This window comes from Amblyomma americanum, chromosome 4, assembly GCF_052857255.1.
Source record: "Amblyomma americanum isolate KBUSLIRL-KWMA chromosome 4, ASM5285725v1, whole genome shotgun sequence".
Classification (NCBI taxonomy): domain Eukaryota; kingdom Metazoa; phylum Arthropoda; class Arachnida; order Ixodida; family Ixodidae; genus Amblyomma; species Amblyomma americanum.
In genome coordinates this window covers 173,494,308-173,521,341 of record NC_135500.1, presented here as the reverse complement: position 1 = coordinate 173,521,341, position 27,034 = coordinate 173,494,308, and the positions used below count along the sequence as shown (strand labels likewise).

The 27,034-nt window shown below is 49.0% G+C and overlaps 1 protein-coding gene across 1 annotated transcript in view; it reads left to right on the top strand.

The window, feature by feature from the left end:
* LOC144128671 (dachshund homolog 1-like) overlaps positions 1-27,034 on the top strand; it is a 57,627-nt gene that overhangs the window by 15,707 nt on the left and 14,886 nt on the right. The window contains exons 2-4 of the mRNA XM_077662258.1: positions 2,238-2,270; positions 19,609-19,721; positions 24,671-24,748. Coding sequence (XP_077518384.1) covers positions 2,238-2,270; positions 19,609-19,721; positions 24,671-24,748 — 224 coding nt within the window. The remainder of the gene's footprint in view (positions 1-2,237; positions 2,271-19,608; positions 19,722-24,670; positions 24,749-27,034) is intronic.

The window sequence follows — 27,034 nt, the reverse complement described above, 5'->3', positions numbered from 1 at the left end:
GGGGGGGAGGGGCTGCCCGTCTAGAAAAAGGTAGGGGGGGGGGGGGGCGACGCCCCCCCCCCCCCATTTCGTGGCCCCTGGAGACACGTTATATCAAGAAAGCCCTGTTACAAATGCACGGATAATAGGTATCACAGTGAGTATAAGCAAAAGGCACCAAGCAACTGAACGAGAACGCTAGTCTTGTGGTTTGTGTAAAAATTAGCGCTGTTTTTACTTTTGTTACACAATGTTACACCAACTAGCCCAGCAAGAGGTACTGTTAAACGAACTTTACTACGGCGTCCCTTATAGCCTTGTGACTTTTTCTGGCGTTAAGCCCTCATAAACCATAAACCGTTTCTTCGGGCTGGGTTAGAAAGAGAGCAAATGGTATCAATTTCTCCCTCTTCCCGTTTCCTCCTCCTCATTCATAAAAATACAGAATAGTGTTCATTGTACACCTTACCCTTTTCGCCCAGCTAGCATGCTTATCTTTTTGCCCGCCAGAAGCTTATCTGGATCATCTTTCTTCCCTCAACCTGGCAAAAATCTTTGGCTCTATGCGCTGCTGGTCCCCAGTTAGAGGTCACACTATCGTGTTCAATTCAATTCTGTTTTATGGCATCATGGTTAGAATGCATTACAAAACTCACATACAGAAGGGGATCGATCCCACAGTCAGCGACTCTATCAGAACCTCCTTCTACCATACAGTTCTCTACTACCATGTCAACTATAGTTGACATGCATGGTAGCATACTATGCAGTTCTTGCGACTCTAACGCTGGCCCACTTTTCAATTATTTTCGAACGTTCAGTAAGTGTATTTAAAAGCACGCGGCAGGAGGTTGTTATACCTGAGACTGAGGCCGGTAATTTAAGCGATACTTCACATCTACCACGATGCGAAGATACATCTCCATTCAGACGCTCTCCTTGTTGCTGCCGCCCATAACGCATTAAGACGGGAACGCTTCTTTCGCACGTCCTCGTATAAACGCGCTGGTGATTCGAAGTGCTTATAAACAGTGCGATAGGTGCCCCCAGGTAGCTCCAATTACCCGAAAGAGTGTATATGTCGCTTCGGCCGACGACCTGTTTATATACTGACCACGAAGGCTGCGCTCACCGAACTTCCTCGGTACTCAACGGTGAACGCGAAGAAGGCTGCACACGTGCGTTGACTTTTTGTTGTTGTGGCTTCGGTGCTTGCGGCGCGTGCACACCGCGCGAGGTACACAAACTATCAACTTACAGCGCTGCGTCCGTTGTGTGTATATATGAACAAGAAGGATCGAAACGCTGCTATTGGCGCGCACTCGCTTTGACTCACGTATGCGATCTTACACATCCGAAAGAAATGGGGCTGGAGGATTGGGTGTCTCGCTTCGTACACTTGTTGCAAAGGAGCGTTAACAGACGCATAAAAAAGGGGATTCTGTGAGAGCGCATAGCGATAACCATGCGCGTCATGTTCTGCATGAAAGTCTGCCAACAAACTATAACAGCGTAGCTCAAGGGACGCATTTTGAATCTTTAGTTGTTTCAACCTGCTTTTGTCTTGCTATATTAAGACAAGTTTCGTACCTGAGACAAAATATACTTGCATACACACAGACGAAAGTGAATACTTAGCTACTTCAGTGGAATGTGCCCTGAAACCATTCGCTACCTTGATTTGGTTTGCTGTTCTGGTGGTCTGAACACACCGCCGTCTTACAAGAGTCTGTGACATCGGCGTTTCAGATATGCTGTTTTATATGTATTGAATGCGTTGTGTGCGAATAGAAGTCTTGGAGAGCATGCGACGCGTCTAATTAATCTCTATTGTATATTATCGGATACGTACTGCGACCTATATATAGGTGGCTCAACCGACAGTATAGAAGCGACCTGCTCTAACATAACTCGTGGTTTAACTCATAGTTTCATGCTTGTGTAGTTATGCAGAGCTTCGAAGCTGTCTTCACGCGTAGGGTTCCTTTCACTTGGAGATCATGGCTTGATGTAGGAGAAATAATAACATCTTAGGTGGTTACACTATTCCCAGATGTTGCGGAGTTTTCTTTTCCGCTTACTGTGCCTATACGGGTCCCGCCACTAACAGTCTTTAAGAAAGATTTTTGGCAGTCACACCCTGGAGAATTCATCCCATTCAGTTGTCCCATATATGTTACTTTACTCTTTCAATCCCAGCCCTTCGCTGAAGCCATTGACGTGAGGCTAAAAGTATTTACTATATTTTGTCTTTGCAGACAACAGACGGCAGAAGGACGACGAGCATCACTGTAAGCAAACACGCTTTCCTATACGGCCTTTTCTGTGTCCTGTAGATGTTCCTTCTTTTTATTTTGATTCGAGCTTATTCTGTGCAGTGATTATTGCATTGCATGCCATACACATGCATGGGTTTGCAGCCGGCCAGATGTGGCTTCAAGCATACACCTCTCGCTTCTGTAACCTTGAAAACAGGACGTCCCTGACGCGTTTTACAGGGTACTTTTTAAAGCTGCCTTCAAAACCAATACCGAAATGAAATACGAAGTATGAAATCAAAGTCCGCAGCAAACCAGCAAAACCTTAGTATATACTCACCGTCAACAGAGCGCTGTTGAGCTTCGCACTACAAAGCAAGCCCTTCACTCATTTCGTACGTCCTTCATATATCTATACGTGAAAAGGTCTCCTACACGAATCCGGTATCACCCGTCTCCTTTCAAGACACACGACACCAGGGTATCCGGGATGAGTCATTGGCTGCACATTGCAAACGCATTCGCATTAAAAACGGAGCGCAAGCGGCGTTTCTCCGTGTACGCACGCTCGAAACCCGAGTAGTGAACGCCCGTAAACACATACGCACGCACAAACCATACCAGGAGAGACGTATACACAAACGCGCATCACTTTACCGCACAAGAGACGAGACCGAAGAAAGGAGACGCACTCCGGCGGCTCGGTTGAGGGTGTTCTTCCACTCTCCAGCGCAGCTTTCCTTTTCGGAGGGCGCCACCGACAAAAGCGAAGGGGGGGAACTGGAAATGCGATCCAATTTCACGTGGGCCCACTCAATCTAGTTTCTCCGTCCCGGCGCCGACTGGGCGCTCCACGTGCGCGCACGTATTCATGCCCCTTGCGCTCAGCTACTCCCACCCTGCAGCGAAGCGCGTTCTCGTGCACGTATATATGTACTACACTCACGGCACAGTGGAACGCTGGGGGTTAGCGTATAGCTAGTATCGCCCGCGGAGTCTCTTGGCCTCAGCGCGCAGACAATGGATCGGGGCGGCGCATCACCGCTACCCTGAGCGTAGTTGGCACTGACACCGAAACAACGGGACGACGACAAATCGAATACCACGGCTGGCCCTTTGGGATGAGCCTGCACGGAAGTTAGAGAAGGAAGGGGGGTACTGGCGCGTGACTCAAGCGCCCGCGCCTCCAATGCACCCCCCCCCCCCCCCCCCTCATCTCAGCCTGCGTTACCTTTCGAGGCTCTCGTAAGCGGGATCAGTGAAAATTGCGCTCTCGTCCGCGCCCCGAGATGGCTTTAATGGCTTTCAGCCCGGAGGGAGTGAAGGAAGCGCCATCTGTCGGCGATACAGTGTAGCATCGGCTGTAGTGCGTGTGTGTGCGTCGTGCGCGCCTGCGGGCGATGAGGCGGAAACGTGGGTGACGGCATTTGCGGCTCACGAAAACGGAGCGCACGTAAACGGTTTTCGGTCTGTCACGTGGCGCGTCACGTCGCTTTGAGACAAGATGGCAAGTCAGGAAGGTTTGCAGAGAAGTCCGTTGTAATTATTAAGCTCCAAAGTAAAGCGAACGACAACAACAAAAAAAAGGTTCCCCGGGGACGTGCGAGACACGGGCGGAGGATGGTGTTCTATGATTTATATATTCATTGTCGGAAACGGAGAAATAACTGCCAGTGGTTCCAAACGAACTATATACGGCCACTATTCGGATGCTGGAGCTAACATAGCCAGCCACCTGCCTCAGCATTGAACGAATCATTTGTTGAGTTGGTGCCGCAGTCTTCCCACGACGTGTTGCGGTGAGGTCGACTCTTTTGCAGCTGCCTGAACATTTATGTGCTCACAATTTACACAGTTTAAGGAACACTCCTTTGCGATGTGAAATGTCCAGTAGAAAGCTGCATTTGTGATGTTACTGGCGTATGAAATGTGACAAGGACGGGGTATAATATAAGAAGTGGAAATACCATTCGCGGAATTAAATACCATATTTTAGTTGCCGTGCGTAGGTGCCATGAAAACAGAACTGCAAAGTGTAATACTTCAAAGTCATGTCAGATGCCTAATTGGTCGTCACAAGTGGTGGGCGCACAGAGAACTGGCTTAAATGAAGAAAAGACATGGATTGCTCCTATATTGATCATGGCTTTTTTAGCTGGTGTCATAGCCGGTGTCACTTTCCACGAACAGCATGTCAAGGACGGAAAAAGATGCGGAGGCAAATGACGGCGTCGGTGCGTCATGCTCGCATTGCTTGCGTCCTCTATACCTCGTTACATACAACGCTAAATCCGCTCATCTTACCAAATATTAGCAACCACTTGCGCACCTCGCCTGCAGAAAAAACAGTTCCACCTTTATAGCCCCGTTTTGCGTAGCCTTTCACATCTGTGTACCTTCTCCTTTCTGCCTTAAGTGACCTCTTTTACGAGTCCTATTTGAATGAAAGCAAAGCGGACAACTGAAACACAAACAACGAAATGATATTATTTTATTTTACGAAGATTAAATGCTAGCGCAGATTATTCTCAGCTCGAAAGCTCCATGTCCGCAAGCGATAACGAACTCCGCCTGCACTTCCTAACCAGCATATTTTCTTGCTTTCACTTTCTCGTTTCAGTTGTCCCGTTCGTTTTCGAGAGTTCTGTCTTTTAACCTCCTCCCCCCTCCCCCCCCCCCTCCCCCCCCCCCCCCCAAATTACTATTTTCTAACCATGGTAGAGCTATCGTTTAACCCTCGGAGCGTTCGAGTATTTCCTTTTAACCCCGATGGGACTCCCATCCCGACTCCCGAGCGATACTCCGTTTTGAATCCGCCTGTGGTTGTCCGTACGTACTGCATCGGACTTCAGCTGCCATCTGGCGGCAGAAACGGCTCGTAGCGGTCTCGAGCAGCGGAAGACGGAAAGCGAGAAGGATGAGAAGTACGTAACGGAGGAAAGAGTAAGGGGGGGGGGGGGGGGGTCAGGAGAGAACAGAGAGGGGGGGGGGGGGGGGGGGCGAGAGCCGCCGCATTCGCGATGACGACGACGTCTCCGTTTCCGCACCCGCTGACGGCGGAGGCGGGTTCGCCGCCCAAGGAACGGACGGACGGCTCTCCTCCGCCGCTCGGAGGCCGTCCCACTGCGGGAAGTCCGAATCGAAATGTGGCCCTGCTCACTGCGCCGGCGCCGCCGGTAGGCGTGGTGCCGCCGCCGACCGAGAACGACAAGCGGCGGCGCCGGTCCGCCTCCGCGGCCGACGGCACCTGCGCGAACGACGACGCAGAGACAGACGAAAGCAGCAACGCGCGCACATGGCGACGACTCGGCGACGACGAAGAGAGGCGTGCTTTCTTCGCTCGGAGGGGAGAAAAAAAAAAATGGAAAGTCGGTTCCTCCCACGCGCTCCATCCCAGGACCTCCTGGTTCGGGCTCCGTTCTTTCCAGCTCTCTCTCCCTTCCTTTCCGCACCTCCAGGAAGGAAAAACGGGCCCCGGGCACGGAGACAAGGCGCAACCCCCCTCCCCCACCTTCTACGAGCATCTCTTCGCAGTGTCTCCTAGCTCTTTTTCCGTCCCCCTCAGTGCAGGCCGCACGCGCCGTCGTGCTGTTGAGACTCTAGCCCTAACCATATCCCCCTTCTCTTCGTCCCCGAGTGCATCCGTGCTTTATCGAGTTCTCTGCTACTGCTTCTGCTGGCGCTTCCTGGGGGGCCCCAACGCAGCGCCTCCACCTTGCCTCCGCCGTTCGCTCACTGGTCGCGTTTCTCATGGCCCGGCGGCGGCGGCGGCGGCATTCTAGGGAGCGCCGCCTCGGGAATGGAATGGCGTGCGTCGCATGCGCGGCGTAGTGAGTGCTGGCGAGACCCCTGCGATGCATCTCGAGAGGTTCGCCCCCCTTTCTTCGATGTCCCGCGGGCTGTGGTCCCAGATGAATGCCCCGCTGCGTCCTTTCGTCGTCTTCTTTTTTTCCCTCTCTCTCTCTTTCTCTCTCGTGTGCTGATGGCCGGGAGCACTCACGCGCCTTCATTTTTGCTCTTGGAGCCACAAAGAAAGTGTATTGTGAGAGACGGCGCGTTCTTAGAACTCAGGACCTTCATGGTGTGCACGACCGCTGGCGTACAGTTTTCGTCATGGCGGAGGTCCTGAAAAGATATACTGGGCATTTCAGCGCTTTAAGAGGACACGCCCGAACAAGCGACAAGAAAATCTTATAATCGACGTGGAAATGTTGCTACATGCAATTCAAGAAAATTTTTTGCTCGCAGACAACAAAATAGAGCCCGCAAGCGCATCACGGGGCTGTAAGCGTTAAATTGAATTGACTCAAATCGAGAACTTAGTTTCGTCGTATAGTTGTGAATGTCGTTCGACTTTTTGCGAGCTTCGTCCGATCAGCCATTTCTTTTTATTACACTGTAAGCTTGAAAATCATACAAGCGATGTACCTGACTAGCCGGCCGAAATTTGGAGGCTGAAAAAAAAAAGCCAAGAATTGCTCAGCGAGAGATGAAAAGGAAAATAATAGGTTTAACATTATACGCAGAAAATGAGCAGCTTGGTTTAGAGAGTAAGCATCGCGAGATGTAAATGTCCAACCGAAAAAAAAAGGGGGGGGGGGGGGGATGACAGTACACGAACAGGACAGTACACAGGACATGGACAGGATATGAACAATTTTATGGAATAACGAGGCCGCAGCTGACAGAAGGAGCCACTGGCACAAGTCTTCGTCTTGCTGTGAACTCAACTCGACTGACAACAACGACCAAGAAATGGAGAAAAAAGGTGGAAGAATTAAATAAAGACAGCCTTTTTGTTGCACTGAATAGTGAAACGGGGACATATATGTAACCGCAGCCAAAGTGGCGACGGTTACTTACATAGTCATTTGGTGACGCATCAAGATCTGTTGAAGGAATGACCTCATCCACAGCTTTGCGGTGCTCGGATAGAAGCGCTCGTCTTGAACAACAGCATTACCTACGTCTATCTTTCGCGCCATCTGTAAAGTTATATGCTGCATGTCATTCTGCGCTTTGCAAAGCATTGCCTTGCCTTTTCTTGCATGGTGTTGACTTCTGTTGTCTAGCAAACCCCGACATACTGAGGACACAAGCTTGTCTAAATATCCGGGTCGCAAAATATAAAATGAACAAATAGATAGACTGACTCTTCGGACGGATAGACACGAAGTTTTCGGTTCATTAAGTGCTCTTAACAAAGTGTCACCTTTTTTTGTGCCGTTAACACCGTGTTAAAACACGCACACACAATGGCCGCAGTGCGCGGAAAATGCTGACTTCACAGTATAGAGGGCGACGAAAGTCGCACTCGATAGAAATGCTTCATAGTTGCTCACGCATTATGTGGACAAACCATCGATGGCTAAAATCAGCCGGCAGCTCTTATAAAAATCGTCTACAGGCAGGCTATAGACATTTTATGGACTCTATTGCCCTCTTATAGATATTTTTTTTGTATATTCATAGTCTATAGAACGTCTATGTACAGAAATTTACAAGAGTGTACGGCCATAAATATATAGGTTGTCTATATACTATCTATAGGATTTGTATTGACCACAGACTTTAGGATTTGTCTATAGAGAATCTATAGACTTTATAGACATGAGTCTATGGAGAGTCTGTAGACTGTCTAAAGACATTTTTGTACAGGAGGTCCGCTTCATAATGTCGAAGAAGGCAAACACTTCACAGTCAGACATTTATTTTCGACTTTTTAACCGGGGCCCGGCCCTTTTCAGGACCCTCCATGTCTTGAGGAAGGTCGGGCTCCGGCCGAAACGTCGACAATAAATGTCTCACTGAGAAGTGCTTCCCTTCTTTCATGCATATGGGGTATATGCGCTCAACCTTGACAATCGCAAAGCTGCGTAAGCTAGGATGTGTATCACTGGGCGTCGAGACTGCAGTCCAAACACGGATTAGCCTGTATATGAGAGTAAAAATGGAGTTAGCTTTTCCCTAGGCACTCCCTTTTGGGGACAGAGTATTCTGCCAAAGTCGTGGGGTAAATTTCTATAACTAGAAGTAAGGAATACAGAACATTGGCAACGGAAACGACTACTGTTTTCAAAACATGCGAAGACCTAGCAGTTACGAAGATTTTACCCGACTTTGCAATCTCCTTTATTTGCTAACCTCAAGACCTCCATCCCGCGTTTAAAACCTCCCTCTCATTGCAACTACTACAAGTTACTGTGCTTTGCGGTGGGAACATGCCTTGTTGCCAGCAGTAAAATTATATTTAGCCACTGATTTAAGTCCACTCAGAGACTTGGGCAGCATGCCCTGCCCCTAAAAGGGCTAATTCGCGTTTACAGTGTGGTATCGCTGGCGCCGAGTGTTTGCACGTAAAGGCCGTTTATGACTGAACGGCACCGGCTCATTCGCTGACACCTACTATTCTTTTTAAGCTTAAACCTGACCCCGCGAGCTTTCGAAGAGTATAAACAGGCCTGGTATGTGTGTTCATGCATATGCATGCGCGATCAGCACTTATTAGAGCTCATTTTATCTTTTATAATCTCTTTCGACGCCCGTATTTCGTTCAGAACAGCTTGCACAGGTGGTATCGCTTTGAGCTTAAATAAAAATGTACTCAGTTGCACTCAGAGAGAAGACACTTTCTTCGTGCCCTGACGTCAGAGTCCGAAGCGCGGCGATTCTTATCACGAGCGAAATCGTGGAGTTGTCGACCGCAGAGCCTTGCGGCCCGTGACCCCCCCATCGAACTGCCACCATCGCTGATGCATTTTCGTTTGTTGCTCTTTTTCATCCCCATCCATTAGTCGGTCGCCAACTGTCCTTACATCCGGCTCTGCGGCGCGATTTATAAAGGGGCCAGCGCGGCGCGCTCACGCCATATTCGTCCCCTGTACACTTTGCGATCGGACTCGAAAAACGGGGAGCTGCTGGGCGCGGCGAGGTCATATCGCGTGCGCTGTACCATAAATATACCACCCCTAACTACAAACAAGCCTTCGTTTTCTTTCTTTACTTTTCGCCCCTCCCTCTTGCTTCCGTCACGATATCCGATCCCTCCATCCCGTCGCTTGGAAAGCGAAGCCGAGCTCCCACATAACGCGCATAACTAGAGCGCCCGCACCGCGCACTCCAACTATCTATATATCCCTTCTTTCATTCCTCCCTCTTCACACACTCCCTCATACTTTTTTTTCTTTAAATTATGCCGAAAAATGTATCCCCACGCATCCCCCAGAACAGACCTCCTCGTTCACATTGTTCACGCGTCTCTTCCGAGGGTGCTTCCTTTTTTCTCTCTCCATCTTTCTTCCCTCGCCCGTTTCGATGCTTTTGCTTTGAAGCTCGCTGCGCGCGATGTAAGCCTTGTTTCTTCTTTGATTCGTCCCTATACGCGCCTCGCGGCCGTCCAGTTTCGGTGCAGGAACGAAACAGCGCCGCTCCTCGGCCGTGCAAAAACCGTTGCCTGGCGCGTCCGCTCTGCTCGTCTTCAAGAGTGTTTGCTCATCTCAGCACCAGATGGCGAAACTAGGTCTCGAGGCCCCTCGTAAAGCGCCATCGATCGGGCGAAACTGCATCCGTGTTTACTGCTCTCGCCGCACTGAGTGTGTCGAAAGTGTCAAAATACGTGAGGAAATATGGAAAAGAAACAAGAAAGATGCCGATCTGGGGCAGAGATAAACTCCTGCATTTTCAGCGCACAACTGTCGGGGCATAGTGCACGAGGGTACACCTATACCGGGCTTTGTGGCGGCTCGAATTGTATAAATGCGGTTCAGGCACTCTCGCGGACTTTCTTTAATTTCAGAAAGATTTCAGGCTGCCTTAAATCTTTCTGAAACGAGAACAACAAAAAACTTCTCTGTAAACAACAAATATTGTTAATTACTTGCTTGTTCATAAGAGAGCTTCAGAACGGACAATGGTAGAGAGAGGGCAACCAGATTGTTTCTTGGTATACGCACGAATTCAACAAGGGAGGGAAAGCCTCAGGGTGATGGCCAACGTTTCGACAAGAAGACTTGTCTCCTTCTCGTCAAAACGTTCCTCATTTAAACCCCGCCACGCCCCCCTCCCCCTCACCGGGCATTCCTCTTCGGAGTGAAGGCCCCATTTAGATCTCGCCAACGATGAACGCTTTGCCCAGAAGAATAGCAGTCCTCTTGCCGAAACGTTGGCAAGCACCCTGAGGCTTTCCCCTTCCGTGTTCACTTTGAGTGCATCAGAACGGATAAGAGAGGCGCGACAAGTAACGTGCGCGCTTCGTTTCTGCACTTTTATCTTCCTTGAGAGGGAGGAACCACTTAATTCTGGTGACGTGTGACGACATCCATGGCTCGCTGCACCAAAGCTCGCCGGTCGTCTTGTTGGGATGACACCAGCCAGGCACATCATGAAGGAAGATGAGATATGGTTTATGGGGGTTTAACGTCCCAAAGCGAGTCAGGCTGTGAGGGACGCCGTAGTGAAGGGCTCCGGAAATTTCAACCGCCTGGGGTCCTTCAACGTGCTCATGAAGGGAGAGGCAGACTAGCAAAGTGCGTAGCGTGAATGCGCATCATATCCGTATCCATCGCGATCCGAAAGCAAAAAAAAAAGGCAAGACGTGACATCCAACCAACCAACAAAGATTTATGAATGAATCTAGTGAAGTGCGGCGTAGGTGTTTGGCCGCCAATGGAGTAACATCGGGGTTGGCCTCTGCTCACACTGACTGTATACACCGACTGGTAAAGTAGGCTAAATGCGAAATGTGCTCAGCGTACTTTTACATTGACAGCAATCTCATTGAATTCGACCCACGGTGGAGCATAACTTGTCAACTGGACAGCTCCGTTTACCAATTTTTCAGGACCTTTCCCGTGGCGAATGCTTTCACATCTTTTTACAGAGTATTATTAGCTTTCCTACAGAATATTTTTTATTGTTTCATTACTTGCATTCACTGTTCATTTTTTCTTCACAGCCTTTTCTTTATTGTATCCAGTTCACCTATTTTTTATTTCCCTTGTTCTTCGTTGCGCAAACCTGCAATATTTCGTACGCACAAGGGACACCCGGTCAAGTGCACTACGGGTAATCGCGCACTCCCACCATGTCACACGCACAGCTGTTGATTGGAGAGACGAACCCTGCCCGGCGAAGCATCGTGTTGCACGAATGGCGTGAAAAACGCTTCATAAACAGAAAAGCAAAAAGTTATCAACAAACTAACCAGGGAGAGGCGTCGATATATTCCTGCTTCAAGAGACATGGGCGAAAAGCACGGGGGCGAAGGAGAGCGACCTCCAGATGTCAATCATCTCCCGCGGGACCCTGTCGCGCTCGGGGTTTCCAGGTTTGGCTGTCGAATTAGATCTGGCCGGTGACTCTGTACGAACACGCAACGAGCTATGCATGCATGTATGTAGGGGGAAAAAATGAAAGGAACAGTCTGTGTAGGTTCACTCTGCGTCCTATTCGCAACCTCGAACGTTTATACACGCGACCCGCCCCACAAGCAGCGTGTATATATACGTATACGCGAGTGGCCGAAAAAAAAAAAGGCTCAGTTTAGTGGTACAGCGAATGCCGGGGGAATTTCTTTTTGTTCTCTTATCTCAGTGCAGCGCGGCCACTACAGCTCTCTCCGCATATATTTGATCTCCGCGTTTGCGGGACGCGGTTCTATAACGTGACGCCTGGGCGTTGAATGACGGCGCTGCAGGCCACTTTTGACGACAGCTCCGCTAACGGACAGATGGCTCGCGCGAGTGTGTTTTGCCAGAGGTAAAAAAATATACAAAGAAGTATGTAATAATTGACGGAAAGGGACAGAGCGGGGCTCCATTTGCCTTCGCATATATAGGTGCACGGTTGCCAAGGCAATCAGATACGCCGCGCTGCTGCTCGGCCGAGGTGTAGACAAGACGGCGTTTCTGAATATTTCCCTCTCTCTTACCCTCGCATGCGTGTTAGTCCTAGTGCTTTCCCTCCTCCAATCTCGGGAAACGGCGCCTATGGCACTACATTTTCGCTGGTCGCGACACCAGTGAGGTTGTCCTCGCTCGACGCGTGTCTGTCACACTGGCCCATGCATCGTGCGTTGAGCCGTGACGCTGTTGGACACCATCGAGGCTGCGCGGCCTGTCAAAGCGCGTGGTACCCGCAATGACACTGCGCTGTCACGCGTCGCGAATGCACATCTGCAACTCGACGGTCGCTCCGTTGTACTTCGCCCTCCTTGCAACCGACGGCGTAGGCCAGCAAGGTTCCTCGTGTGCTGAACGGTGCTTGAACCGTCTGAGCGAATTCACTGCAGTTTCGTGACCATCGTACCATACATATATGTCATTGATGTGGTGCGCTTTGTGAACACGGCGCAGAGTACAATGAGAGGGAAAAACACAACCGGAGAATGTTCGTCAGCTCTTGCGCTTATATTTCATGGTCATTACGATGAAGCGAACTCTGAAACATTGGTTCAGACTTCGTGGTGCTTGGCTCGTTTGATAGCTTTCGTCGATTAGCACTGGCATGCGATGTAGTTTCGTGAAAAGCAACCAAACATGCATCCCAGATGTATTAGCGCTCTCTGATGTCCTTGATCCTCGTTTGTTGTCTCCCTTCTTTTGTGTGTGCCTTGTTTGCTTAACGTGTTTTCTTTCAGTCACGGAGCTGCAGCTAGCATATACCGGCATACGTATACGCCGTCATGAACGTTCGCTTCGAGTAATGCACTCCTGCATTTGCATCGTCCCAAGTGGCATACTGCGCGCGTTATGAGCTGGCGTGTATACAGCTTACCTGCTCAGCCTTAATCAGCATCGCGAGATTTCTCGGCTAATTTACTGCCTTCCGATTTCCGCATTGAAGCTTCACTCAAACGAAGAGTTCATGCATTCACAGCGTACAGCCAGTGAATCCGCTAAGCAGTTTTGGTAAAAAATGTGACAGTTTTTACACAGTTTAATTTTTGTTGTTCCAATAAACGACGCTTGACTGAACGAATAAACGTACTAAGAAACGTCGTAAAGCGGCTCATGTTTATATATTTTTGTTTTTATCCATTCTGCAATGAAAGAAATGCCAAGTAAGTCAAGCTGAAATTGAGAAATGCTTCACAATACAATGCAGACAAAGAACAGTGAATCTCCCCTTTGTTGCAAAATGTTCAAAGCAGCGGCGCAAATTTGCGCCGCCTCGGTCGTGCACGCGCCTTTCTTTCCGCGTATATATCCGCGCGTGTCCTCGTCGCTTTCACTCCACGCTGAAATTCAAGCTGTGTACATTCAATAACAGACAGGGCAGTAAGATCCGGGCAGGAAACACCGAGCCGGGCATCAGCATGCAAACGACCTCCGCCATGCCCCTGCGTGCCGCTCCGCACTTCAGGCTCTTCTCGCGCACTTGGCAATCGACGAACCCTCTCGCTCGTATGTTCGCACAGCTCCCAGGGCCCTACGCCGAGCGCAGGTCCGTGGGCGACACAAAACACCCAAAAAAAGAGCGGGGACGTTGGGGAGTCCGTGCGCCCGCGCAAGCTGACGACAGCCACGCCAACAACCCCGAGCACAGGCCGTATACGCGCAGCGGCGACGAGCGACAACTGGCCGACACGAGCCGATAAAATACGAGGGACTCTCCACTCCCTCGCCCTCTATTTAGGTGATGTCCTCTCTTCCCCCTTTTGGCTCACGCGCGCCGCGGAGCTGTTTCAGGGCTATCGTGGGATAACGGCAGCGGCGGTCTCTCGGCCCCTCTGTACGGCACGCGGGCGTCGGTGACAGAAAACGGAAATATATTCCCGCATTTCTACAGCCCGCCCTCAACGTGCACTCCCTAAAACCTTTTGTTCCCGGCGGAGTCCTCCCCACTCTCCTGCCTTTCTTCCCCTTTCAGCAGTCAGCTCTCGCGATAGCTTGCGTATAACGCTGCCCGTGCATATATATAAACGTGACCTATACCGTTTCCAGATCGCCGTAAAGACAAAACTAAAAACAACCGTGGTGGACGGGAAGCGATGCTTACGTAGTACGAGGGAAAATGGGGAAGAGGAGCGGGAACAGGGATAGAGAAACGCGCTAGCGCCAGAAGAGGGACAAATCCCGGCAAAACAATCGCCTCGACGACAGGGAAATCCAGCAGCGGTTTCGCTTGTGTACGCGCTGCATAAAGAAGTGACTTATATATATACGGCGCAGTATTTGGCCAAGGGGGCTGGAACTATTGCATGCCGAGCCCGTTCGGAACGGTCAGCTTCGCCTCTATGTAAAAAAAAGAAATGAATGAATGAATAAATGAAAGAAAGCCATCCGATGGACATTTTGGCGAGGAAGCTGCGTAACAGTCCAAATTTAACGTGTGAAAATTGGGGGAAGAGGGGCTTATGCGCGCACAATTAAACGAACGAAATGCGCACGCCTTCGCCGCATGAAACGCGGGGCGCAAAAATTTATATGCGTCTCGCAGTTGGGTTCCGTATATGCGGGAGTAGAAAGAATGGAACGAGTGCGAAACAGGCTGGCCGCGTCGCTGACTTTATGCTAATCTCCGCGTCTATATACGGGATCCCAACGTCTATCCCAGATGGGGAGAAAAAAAAGGACAAACCTGTTTCGAATCCTGTCCCGCGTTGGTAGCCTATACAAGCGCGCTCTGAAGGAGGGCGAGTCATGCCTCTCATAAAGCGCACAATGGGAAAGTCAAGAACGCAATGCCGAGCACAATGCAAAAGAGTCCGGGCTGTATATCTCCTCTATTGCACAAGTGTCAACGCCGTCCGGGCTGCCACAATGGTGCGTGGCCTTATTTTGAAATATATTGCGATTGGTGTCACAAAGCTACAGATGAGCGCTTTTCCGGTAAAAGGCTCTTCGTCCAGTCAGCCGATAAATGTTCCGCCTTTTACGCATCCGCCTTCGGGAGGAAGCCCTCCCTGAAAAAGGCATGTAGCCGTTTATGATCCGTGTATGGTTCGAAATATACGTGAGATGATTCTACCCGCAAGATTTGCACCTAGTAGAGTTAGTGGAACCTGGACACAAGTTATACTAGCTAAAAGCACAAGGCCCCAGGAATTGACTGCATTTTTATCATTGTTTTATCGATTGCCAAAACTTTGAATACACCACCACGGAGCGCTACATCCGAAACGCGGTGGCAGCGATGATTCTAACGTAGCAATATTACGTCAATGCGTGCCTCCGTCTCACCTGCGTCGTGACGATGCACCATGCGTGCATGCCGTCGTTGATGATTGCAACTGTCGGAACCTTTGCTTTTTTACCCACACTACACAGTTCACTTTAAAAAAAAACACATTCACACAAGAACGTATAGTTAAAGAACAACTTTGCAAAAGCCATTCTACTCAATCTATAATGATTAGATGCAATAGCGCGCTTGAGCTCTTTAGAGACGCATTTAGCACTTAGACAGGAGATAGCGTACATTGCGACCGTTTGTTGCTTGCTTGCTTGGTGTTCATCCAACTTGTAGCTTTCTGAAAAAAAAAAAAATTCGATGCACTGCTATGCAAGGTTCGATATATAAGGGTAACGCACGCTACCACTATGATGAACGCGGTACACAGGCCGCTTCCCACAAAGAAGTCATGTGACTTCCCACCAACTTTTTTCCTTTCTTAATATTCCTGACATCCTTCGAGGTTTTATTGCCAACGGGCAGTGAGCTGTCGCGCGTGGAAGATTTCAAAATTAATGCCTTCAACGTTTAGAACGCTAGGGGGGGGGGGGGGGGGGTGAGGTGACCATGTACTGAAAACAAACTGAGGAAAGGATCCCTGGAGAACCACACTAATCTGCATACCAGAACCACCGAGCATGAATAAAGGAAAAGCTTTTGAGGGAAATGGACAGGTTTGTCTATCGCTGTTCAGAATGCTTCCTCTTTTCTCGGCGATCGGTGGTGTTCACTTGCCAACCGTAGCTGCCTTTCCCCCCAACTTCCTTACCTTCGCTTCTGTGCTCCCCTATTGGCTTTCCCTGTGTGCGACCGCAGCGCGCACTGCGGACAATGCGAGCCGCCCCGCCTTGCGCGGTTTACAAACAATGAGCGTTTAGCAAACTCCACTGGTTCCGAAAAAGGAGCATTCCTGCACGGCGAATGGTGCGTGTTGGTGGAAGGGGCTACCTGTTTGGGGGCAAAGCGAGCCCAAATTTGCATACGTCACAATAGGGAAGCTCGCGTCGCCGAGCGCACGCGTTGCTCCTTTTCTCCCTCCTTCCTTCCGCGCGGTTTCTTCTTTCCCGTTTTTCATTGAGTCCGCCCAGCTTGAGTCTGGCTGGGAGTCTATACCTCTCTTCCCGAGAAGTTCTGCCCACTATATGCCGACTAGACAAAAAAGAAAAGCCGTCGTTTACAAGCAGGTTTACTCCGGTGGACTTCATTTTTGTGTAAAAAGGACGGGTGAGTTTTAGACTTGAATTTTATTCGGGTTACTCAGCTCTCTGTGCGTTGGAACCACCCTGCGGAGACTCTTTCCAGCGCTGCTTGTGTCACTTCCCCATTTTTCTTCCCGATTTACATGTTTTGCTTAGCGTACGTGGGCAGCATTCGTTAACCGTTGCGCGAACACTACCGGCCGCTGGGTACTCTTCAGAAAAAAGGGCTGAAGATGCTGCACCGGATAACGATTATGCAGAAAACGTTCTCCCTCGGTTTTCCCACAGGAAATGAAAGGACGGGTATTACTTTGTACGTCTTCATACGTTAGGTTCGCGTATGGCTCATAGATAGATGGAAGGAAAAAACGTAACAAAAGGATTTTTTTCTTTCTACCAGGAGTGTTTACATTTTTGCCCAAAAGAGGCATCCTTGTGTTCAGTACGGGTTGCCGCTCAACAGCTTCATTGGCCACCCTGCGTATTGCGCAGTGCCAAAGAAAAAAAAAAGAGAAGAGGGAGAATAGCGATCAGCTTTGCAAAAGTTACCACTACTTCTCTTATTTTTGTCAGGAGTTATATCCTACGGACAGCGTTTAGTACAATGTCTCTTTTCCATCGTTTTTTAAGTGCTCATTATTTTGTTGTGCGATGTTGTTACCGCATTGTAGGTATAGTTCAATGTCACTTTTTCATCGTTTCTTAAGTGCGCACTAATTTCTAAGGCTTTCATTTGGGCTAGTTGGTTGTAGCAGTGAAACATATTGACTAGCGCACACACTGACAGGGACTAAAGCAAGAGTAAGAGACAGGACACACGCTAGACTTTCAACTGGATCCTTTACTTGAAACACACGGTGGCGCAGAATGAAAGTGTATAAATACTGTGTTTCAAGTAAAGGATCCAGTTGCAAGTCTAGCGTGTGTCCTGTCTCTTACTCTTGCTTTAGTCCCTGTCAGTGTTTGTGCTAGTCAATATGTTTCCCCGCACTAATTTGTCGTGTGATGTTGTGTGAGATACTCTGATATATAAGAGATACGGTGTGGGATACTGTGTGAGACACATCAGATGCGTAACACACTAACTTGTCGTTGTCTCCGCTGGCTGTATTCTTGGTATAACGTTAGCTTGCTCTTAGCAACTACAGACACGTGATGTCGCTTATTGCAAACTTTCGATCTCTTTTCACTGCGGCACTTACATGGCTTCTCTGCGTATCGATAAATAAACAGATATACTTCCCGACTCACTCCTTGTGCGCCTAAGGCCTGACTTCTCTTCTTCTGAAATAATATATTGCATTCAACGACCACTTCCATAAACGAACGTGTACACGAACCGGACAAGCGAGCTCAGTTCCCATTCATTCGTCTCTCGTACATCGCGGGGGAATGCGAGCGCAAGGAAACGGTGTACGCGGGTCCAGAGGGAAACGGGCGCCTCCTTCAATTTCCCTTGTCCCAAGATAGGAAGAAAACAAAGAAGCCCCGCAAACAGTCCGACGGAAGCCGTATACAAATATCGCGGATCCACTGGCGTTTGGTTGCCAAGCGTCTTCGAACGAGACGGCTTCAAACGTGACCGTGCATCCCCGGCGCGCCGGGACGAGTGAACGGTTGATCGTGTGTCGTCCTCTGCCGTGCCCGCGCGGGGTAGCGTTGTTTGTGCTAAACGATGACGAATTCAGCAGCCGTCTTAAGAATACGGTTCGCTGTCTAGCATGTGATCAAGTATACATACGCAACGGATGTATGCATGCTCTTAGAGCACCGAGGCAATGTTCATTGCCGGTTGTAACTGAACAGAACGGAGCGAGTGTGCATTCGTATACGCGTCGCCCCGATGCGCGACGGTGCCCGATGAAACAGGATTTCATCGGCGAACACGGCTTGAGCGAGTTTTCTGTGATTTCGAAACCTTCAGCGCTAGGCGCTTGGAAGCGAAGCGTCTTCCTTAATGATGCTGCAATTCGAATAACGGTCGCAACTATGCTGCCTTCACGGAGTCTTGTATAGAGAACAGTGATTCAATAGTTTAGCAAAGGTCAATCTAACCAGCCGTGAAAACGGCTGGTTGGTTTACAGGTTTGCGCTGTTGCTACTGACGGCCACCTCCTGGTGAAGAGTGTGCTATTTAATACGTTATGAAAAGGTTGATCAGTCTAGTTACTAATCATGCGTGAGAAAGGCATTGGGGGAATTAAAAAGCTGAATCTGTTCTTAAGCACGCTTTGTCGTTTTACTGGCTTTACGTTTCTGAAACTGAGGATAGAGAGCTTTCCACAGGAACAATGCCAACGACACAAAAAAGGCAAGTAGAAATTTGTTTAGGGAAGTTTTGATGTGCTGCTTGTGGCTTTCGCTGAAGAAAAAAAAAAAGAAATTCCTGGCGCTACTGCAGGAAGCAACATTTTTTTTCACGAGTTTTCTTCATAGATCCTGCTGATGAATTTCCTCACTGTTTCTGCATGCCATCGTATTCCTTACGAAGAGCTGTCGTATTCTTTTTCTTTTTTCCTCCTAAGTGAAGAACCCGTTACAATGGGATGCGCTTAATTTCGCTGAGCGTTGTACAGGCACTAAATCTCAGCAGTAATGTCACACATCGGATGATGTAATTTCGTTTTGACCATGATGCAGAAACATGATATAATGAAAAGATGGTATTTTTATTCTATGTCATGGAATAAAAAGTCAATGTAGCTTCAGCTATACCTGTAGCTATCGAATATAGGCACTGGTGTTTCATGAGATATAGCTGAGGAGAATTGCACTACGTCTTTCAGTGATATAACTACAAGGATGAATAAGTCACGACGCCATGTGCGTGATTCTCCCTGTCACCGTGATTTCATTAATAATGTCCTGACAAATATACTGCGATTAAGCCTTTTAAGTGCACTATGTTGACGACCACACGCATTACTTTTTTGCGTTTTCTGTTTACCACGAGTGTCTCTGTTCACCTGCCCTTCTTCTCTTTGCCCCGCCTCTCGCAGACCGGGTCGACCCCCGAAGCGCGCCTCTCTCGTGGGCCTCGGCGGTCGCTCGGGCTACCCTCCGCTGCTCAAGCCGGGGGCCGAGATGGACTACGACGCGGCCATCAAGTCCGGTACGATATATATCACATGCATGCTTGCACGAGGCCCAGCCGCATCCTCTCTCTCTAACCACGTGACCGCCAATGTCGAAAAAGGGATGCAGCATCCATTTCAGACCTCAGCTACATAGCACCGCGTCCTTCACACGCGTTGTTTCTTAAGATTAAAACCTGACAGCTCCTCGTGGTCTGTATCACTGACGCAAACCATGTGCGATGCTTACGTATACAGCATGCTGTTTTCTGTATATATGACACTTTAGTCGAAATCGAGAAGAAATGGGCATGAGCAGGGCATGAAATGCGAAGGCATGATAATTGAGGTCGTTAAGTGTAACTTACTGAATTTCAAGAGAAGGCCAGCGTAGCAGGTGGTGGCAGGAAGTTAGGTGCACGGGCAGATGAGATTCGGAAGTTGTGCGGGGATAAGGTTGCCGCAGCTCGCACAGGAGGACAGGGGTACTTGGTGAGACATGAGAGAGGCCTTTGCCTTGCAGTGGGCGCAGTCAGGCTGATGGTGATTATTATTATTATTTTCTGTATAAACGGATGTACGGGCACCGAAATGAAAAGAAAGCTTACATGGTTTCTGGCCTCTGTGTATATAGCACAGAACATATTTTCGTATGACTTCATTTGCTTCAGGCTGTTTTTAAGAAAACGACAAAAAGCAGTTGCTTTCTGAGCCGCTCTATAGACCACTTCAGGCTCAAGGTGACAATGTGCTTTTATCATGGATATACATTGAAGCGTGTGTTTAGGGTCCGTACTGCACTTTTCACTGATCTTTGTTTCTGCTTCTACTTTTGAAAATCTAAGTGTCTCAGAGGCTTGTCTAATAACACCCACACACCGTGGCTCGCGCGCAACTATACAGAGTTAATATTTTTCAAAAAGCAAGGGGAAAGTGAGCGTATGTCCAGTGTTCAAGAAAGAGTACTAGCACCCGCAGTGAATTGAGTCATTGAAACTTCACCTCTTTCCTTGAGCTTCCGTCCGTTAAAGTACCTGTAGTTTTACTCATCCGCGAGGGAGGGTTTGCGAAAAGCCGAGAACACGTCAGAAAGCATGGGCATTACGCTTCCGTCTCACGTTTGCTGGCACCAGTCGCAACAGTAGGGCAATGACCTGCAATAAAAGGAGGAGCTGAAAATTTATTGTGAGCATGTGCTTCATACGACGTATCCAGTTCTCATTTGCCAGTTGCTCTGACTGGCGATTTTCGTCCGTTACCCAAGCCACCACTGAAGCTTTCGGAAAGTATTCGGGGCAAAAAAAAAAAAATACTTAACGGAGCTCACACTACAGTTTCTTTTTCACGAATGCGAAATCGCACCTTCTAACCGACTCTCTCAGGGGCTCGGGAGAGATAAAAAAGATGAAATGAGATTCAGCTTGACTGTCTGCCATCTATGGCGCATCTTCACTGCAGCCGGAAGAAAAGCGCAGAGGTCCCATAAAATCTGCATCTGCACAAAGCCACAGTTCGCACGCAGTTGCCGTATGCGTATGTATAATAAACGAGCAGGATCACCTCGCACGGGGTCCCACCGAATGCGGCTGCGCGGCAGCGCATTGTCGCGGGATGCGCCGCGGGTGCGGGACAGTGTGCCGCCTCAGTTCAATGGGCCGAGCCGGCTTGTCAAAGGACTGCGATGACACTGGATTACATCTTGCCGACGGCGCTCCCAAACCATCGAGGCGCCGGGACCTGCGGCAGCAGAAGGTGCTGGTAGCTGGGTGGTCGGCCGTCCCGCGCCAGAACGGCGGTTTGTCCGCGGGCTGCACAACACACGCTCGCCGGTAGGGCGGCGCTGCGGGCGCGTGTTCGTTCGGGGAGCTGCGCTTCCTATTTTTACCTTCTTTCTTTGCCTTTCTTTATTCATTTTTTCGAGGCGTTGCTCTTTTCAGTGGGAAGCAACTGGGCCCATATGCCCTGGCTTAGCTTTCTTGTTCATTGAGGAGCGTCAGCATCTTGATTAAATAAGTTACGATAAAACTGTAAATGTGTTTAAATGCGGTCGCTTATTTGTCTCAGGTCGACCATATTTCAAACTCGTTGAACATTTTTTTCGAGTAACAATGCGGTCAACGTAACGTATACATATGAACCTTACCGCTGCAGGCTTTCTAACTTCGGGGATTGAACGACTCATGAAACCCATAATTCGCGGCCTAATTGTATGTCATCTTTTTAGTCTTGGTTACGGTCGTCGCAAAGAGCAGCTCACGTTCATTAAGCGTGCCTTGTTTGTTCTTTTTTTTTTCGTGCGAGGTTGGTAATTCGGAAACGGAACATGCAAACCGAACAAAGAACCTTCCGAAGGCATGGTCACAACCTTTTTTTTTTTTCGCAAAAGGGTCCGATTACCCCTCAGAAAACTTCCGACTAAAATAAAGAAGTGTTTCATGCTCTCCGTTAGGAAGCGTCGCTCCACTCTAATGAACAACCCATTCTCCTCGCAACTTTCGCTTCTACTATATCCTCGCAGCCTTCACTGCCTCTGCATCTGTAACTCCTAAAATTTTTAATGCGGCCGTGTTATATTTGCAACAAAAAGCAATATCTCAAAGGAGATGAAAGAAAAAGGGACTTAGCCTGTTGTATTCCATGAAAAGGTACCTGCGGTAGCGTTACCTACAAACTAAGCCCTCTTTAAAAGAGAAAAGAGAAAAAAATACAGACAGAACGAGAGAGAGAGAGAGAGAGAGAGAGAGAGAGAGAGAGAGAGAGAGAGAGAGAGAGAGAGAGAGCGCATGACTCGCAAACAAGGACCAGTTTCACTGCGGTCAGGGACAGCACGCCGATCATTAGCATATAAAGAGTCCTCCGCACCGTTCGGATAATGGAGGGCCGGAAAGAAATGTAAAAGACTCAAAAAAATAACCGAGTCCGATTTGAAAGCGCGAGCTCGACGCCGCCTTTTCTCGGCCCTTGTCCTTCGCGCGTGATGCATGGTCGGTAGGTGATCGGGTCTACATTTTTCACGCAAACAACGGGCACCTATACGCGCGTGTCTAGGGAACGTACACTCGCGACAACCGCGCTTCGTGAGATCTCACGTGCAGTGGTATACATATATACGGGAGATGGGGAAAAGGGGGAAGAAGAGACAACCGCCGAGATGCCACAATGGGGAAAAGGGGAGGACGGGACGGGGAATAGTAATGCCAGCAGGAAGGACCTGGACGATCACAAAAGGCCGCCCCGAGTTTGGTTTTCGGTTTCGCGTATCATCCCATTCAGGCACCCCGGAGGGAACCCTACTCTTACCGTTCTTTTTTTTTTCTCTTTTTAAATCTTTCCTTATCTCATTGCTCTTGGGACTCCCTGCGTAGAGGATTCGCGCGGCGCATTGTCCTCGAGAACCGACGCGTCACAATTTGCCTGACCTTGTAAGCACGCGTTGGGCTGTTCTGTCCTCCTGAACACAGACGCCGTTGAAGCGCGAAATAGCTGCCACTGGCATTGCGATTCGTTCTTTTTTTCTTTTTTTGTTAGTGTTTACTGAAGGAAAACGAAGCTTTCAGTTGCAAACGCTAAAGTTGTTATTGTAAGCACAGAAAGAAACATCTTTTCACCGGATGCTGTACAGGAAGGTTTCAGGGTAGAAAGGTTCGGGCGAAAGTCCTTAGAATACGCTCACGGAAAGGACGGAAAGTTCTTGCCATCGGACAGGACTGTTCAGGTTAATGCATGAGCCCGCCAAAGTACCACTCGAGGACCCGATAATGGCTAGAAGAATTCAAGGTTCGATGCCTCCTTAACGGAATAAATAAAGTTGATGTCCGCGGGGTTTTCTTTGACGACTCTTCTTCGCAACTTACTGCTCCTGTCCGGGCTTGGCTATATTCAAGCACAAAGTGCCGATCGCTCATATGTAAAGTGAGCTCGATACGACTGGAGGGGAAAAAAAAGTTTGCCGATTACTACAATGCAAATGCGAGGCGAGCCCAGGTCGTGTTGCTTCTGAAGCAAGCTAAACCCGCTATACCAGCTGACTGTAATATCGCGGAAAAGTTCGAAGCAAAGTTCCGCGCCAGCACCGCTACTGCTCTGATCGGCATCGCGGTGCGGGCGGAGCACGGACTTTCCGCTGCGGCGGAAGGATTTTTTTTTCGCCGAAAAAAGAGGAAATTTTAGAAACGGGTTTTGTGGCGGGAGGAGAAAATGCGTAAAAGAAATGAGAAAAAAAATTGCTGTCAGTTCCGTAAAGGCGAACTCAGGCAGCGATGTGGTATAGTTGTGGCTGTTCCCGCCAATCTGCAATGCAGAACGCGGCATGGCCGGGAGAGGAACGCTGTTCGCTTGCATCTCCATAATGCCCGCAACGATATACATACGTGCCTGCGCCCAGAGAGACAGAAAGCAGAGGGGGGTGCAAGAAAGGGCTGAGATTTCGCATTACTCGTTTTCGGCCCCGTTTTGGTTCGCTTCCGTGAGTAGCTTTAAATTTCCCCCGGCGCATTTCCCCTCTGGCAGCGGTACACCACCATTTAAGATCGGGTTTTCGGAAAACTTGCGCCGCTTCTCGGCTCCGCTTACCGAATCACTCTTTCTTCAACAGTCAGGACGCGACGCTTGCTGACTGCCTCTCTTTCCCTCACTGTTCGCGCGCGTCGGGCTTCAGACAGGAGCACCGTCCTCCAGAAACCTGGCTTGATGGATAGCCCGACCCAACTCTTTCTTCAGCTTGTTTTGCTTCCTTTTTGTTCTCGCGGCTTCGAACTTCGCGCCCGTTTCGAACGAGACACCCACCGCTGCAGCATCGTCTCACCGATCTGAGGTCGTGTTTGTTTGTTTCGCTCCCGCTGCTTGGTGTCTTTCGGGAAAGGGTTGGTTTCCCCATCGCGTATGTCTCCCTCTCCAGTGCCCGTGCCGCCCGCCCCTTCCTCCCTATGCACCACAAACCTCTCCCCCTCACTCTCTACTTCCCCCTCCCCCTCTGCTTCGTCCTCAGAGAGCGTTCGCTGCGCGGAGGAAGCCGAACTCAACATCCCAGCCGTGTTACTCAAGATGTGGAGCCAAGGTAAACCACGACATTCACTCTACCGCTCACTTTACTTCTCTCTCTCCGTCCTCCTCCTCCTCTTCTAAGTGCGCGCGTTGTATACAGGAAGAGTCGTCGCCTCCCTCGCTATCCTGGCTCCTTCATCCGCACGGTCAACACGCGATGTGTGACAGCCGCTCAATAACGAGGCTTGTTCTCCTTATGCCGAGAATAAAGCACAGGCTGGCGCCGGCGGGCGGCCCACATCCAAACGCGCTCGTGAGCTGACTGAGCTCGCGGCAGCGTCTTTCTTTGACTGCGCCGACGCCGCCGGCGCGAACTGGCAGCCGCCCATGGGCCGGAGTCTAAAAGGAGCGTGATGGAGACGGCCGTCGTTCGTTTTTGGTCACCGGCGTACAAGAACGCTCGCGTTTAGCGCGCGCCTTCGGGTTTACGCGCCTGATTCTTTTTGGACGAATCATAGCCGTCGATCGCCTCTGCTGCCCCTCGCCTTCCGCGTTTTTTTGTTTTTTTCCCTACTTTTATAGAGCCGGTTGTTGTGGCCGAAAAGCTTTATGAACTCGGCCCAAGTTTAGCTGACACCAGCCGTCGCCTCTACAACGCCACACGTTTTGCTGAGAATAAGAATGAAGTTCACCCTGTGTCCAGGTTTCGCCCTCGTATATTTCTTGAATAAGTTATTTTACAAGTACTGCCAGCCTTGTTACCAGGCCTTAGGCGGGAGTGAGCAATTTAGACACTCTGACAAAAACATCAAACGATATATACCAGACACTGAAGTGTGTAATGCTGCCAAACTGCAGAATAAACAACGTAGAAAAATATTTCTATTGTTATGATTTGACTGGGATCAGCAGGACAGGGGAGTTGTGGTTTATGCGCAAGCGCGCACATGGCTGATGATACCGATGAGCAATCAACAATGCTGGTAGTTAACGCTTTCCATTCGGACACAGTGTGCGGCAAAAAAAAAAGAATTATAAAATACGTTGGTCTAGCACAAAAAATCTCTAATCTTTTTGATGGGATGCGAACGTGTGAAGATTGGTTAGCAGGTAGAATGTATTATCTTTTATCTATGCCTAAGTGATTCTTATAGGGTGAATAGCAAAAAATTTAGCCCGTCCCTGCAACACCTTGATGCAAGATTTCCGAGTTCTGCGGCTTCTTGAAGAGATGCTCGAGGCGTGCGCCAGCTGTGTGATTCAGAAATTAACCTAGCAGATTGTCTTTGGACTTTCTCAAGTTTAGTGATATTAGTATATGCGTGTGGATCCCAGAAAATCGCAGCGTACTCTACAGAATACGTCGGATACACGTTTTGTGTCCCAAAATTTTTATTTCAGGTAAAGTGCTGTCTAATGTTCGCCTTAGAAAGCCAAGTTTCTTTATTGCTTTATTATAAATGTGTGCCACAGGCTTGTTTCACGTAAGATCTGGCCTAATTATTACTCCCAAGTACTTGCAACTGGACGCAACAGAGAGACAGCGGTTGTTAATACTATAGGTAAAGAAGGTTAAGGGATCTCTTTTGCGTGTTATTGTCATCGCGGCGGTTCTCTGTTTAGGTTAACAGCCACCTGCCGTTTCGACACCTAGTTTGCACTGTAGATAGAGCGGTGTTTAAAACTGCCTGGTCATTCTAATTGCACATTTCAGGACACTAATTGCAGTCATCTTCAAATGGCTCGATTTTGACGCTCATGTCATTGGCAATGTTATTTATGAAGACGAAATAGAAAATCGGCCCTGATACTGATCCTTGTGGAATTCGTGTGTCTACCCCCTTTGCCAAAGGTAACCGAGCAACAGGTTCTTGCTTCTCAACCGTATAACAGAGCCTTACTGCACCCCTAAAGAGCGAAAGGTTTCAGAACGTGAGGACAAGGGTTCACCTTACTTTACACGGATTCATAGCTTAAGGGCTGCCATAAGAGATTCGCTACGCGGCTAAGAAGCAAACCACCGTGGCGCGTTTACTTTTGGCAAAGACGGTACTTTTGCGGAGGTGGAAATGGATTCATTTATTTTCACACACTGTTTCCGTAGAGACAGGTATGAGTTAATGCAGTTAAGTAAGGTGTCATTCTTTAGAATGGGCTTTAGTTTCAGGAATAATTCAGAGTGAGATACACGGCCGAATGCTATTTCTAGATCGATGACTATTAAGTCAACTTGACTCCACCCATCGGGAGTTGTTGCTGAGTCGTTATCATTGATCGTAACAAAGGTTACTCGCTATCCACTTAAATTTAACTCATCGTTACACTTTGTTACACCGCAGATACGCATTTCAGAGAGTCGCTGGTCGAA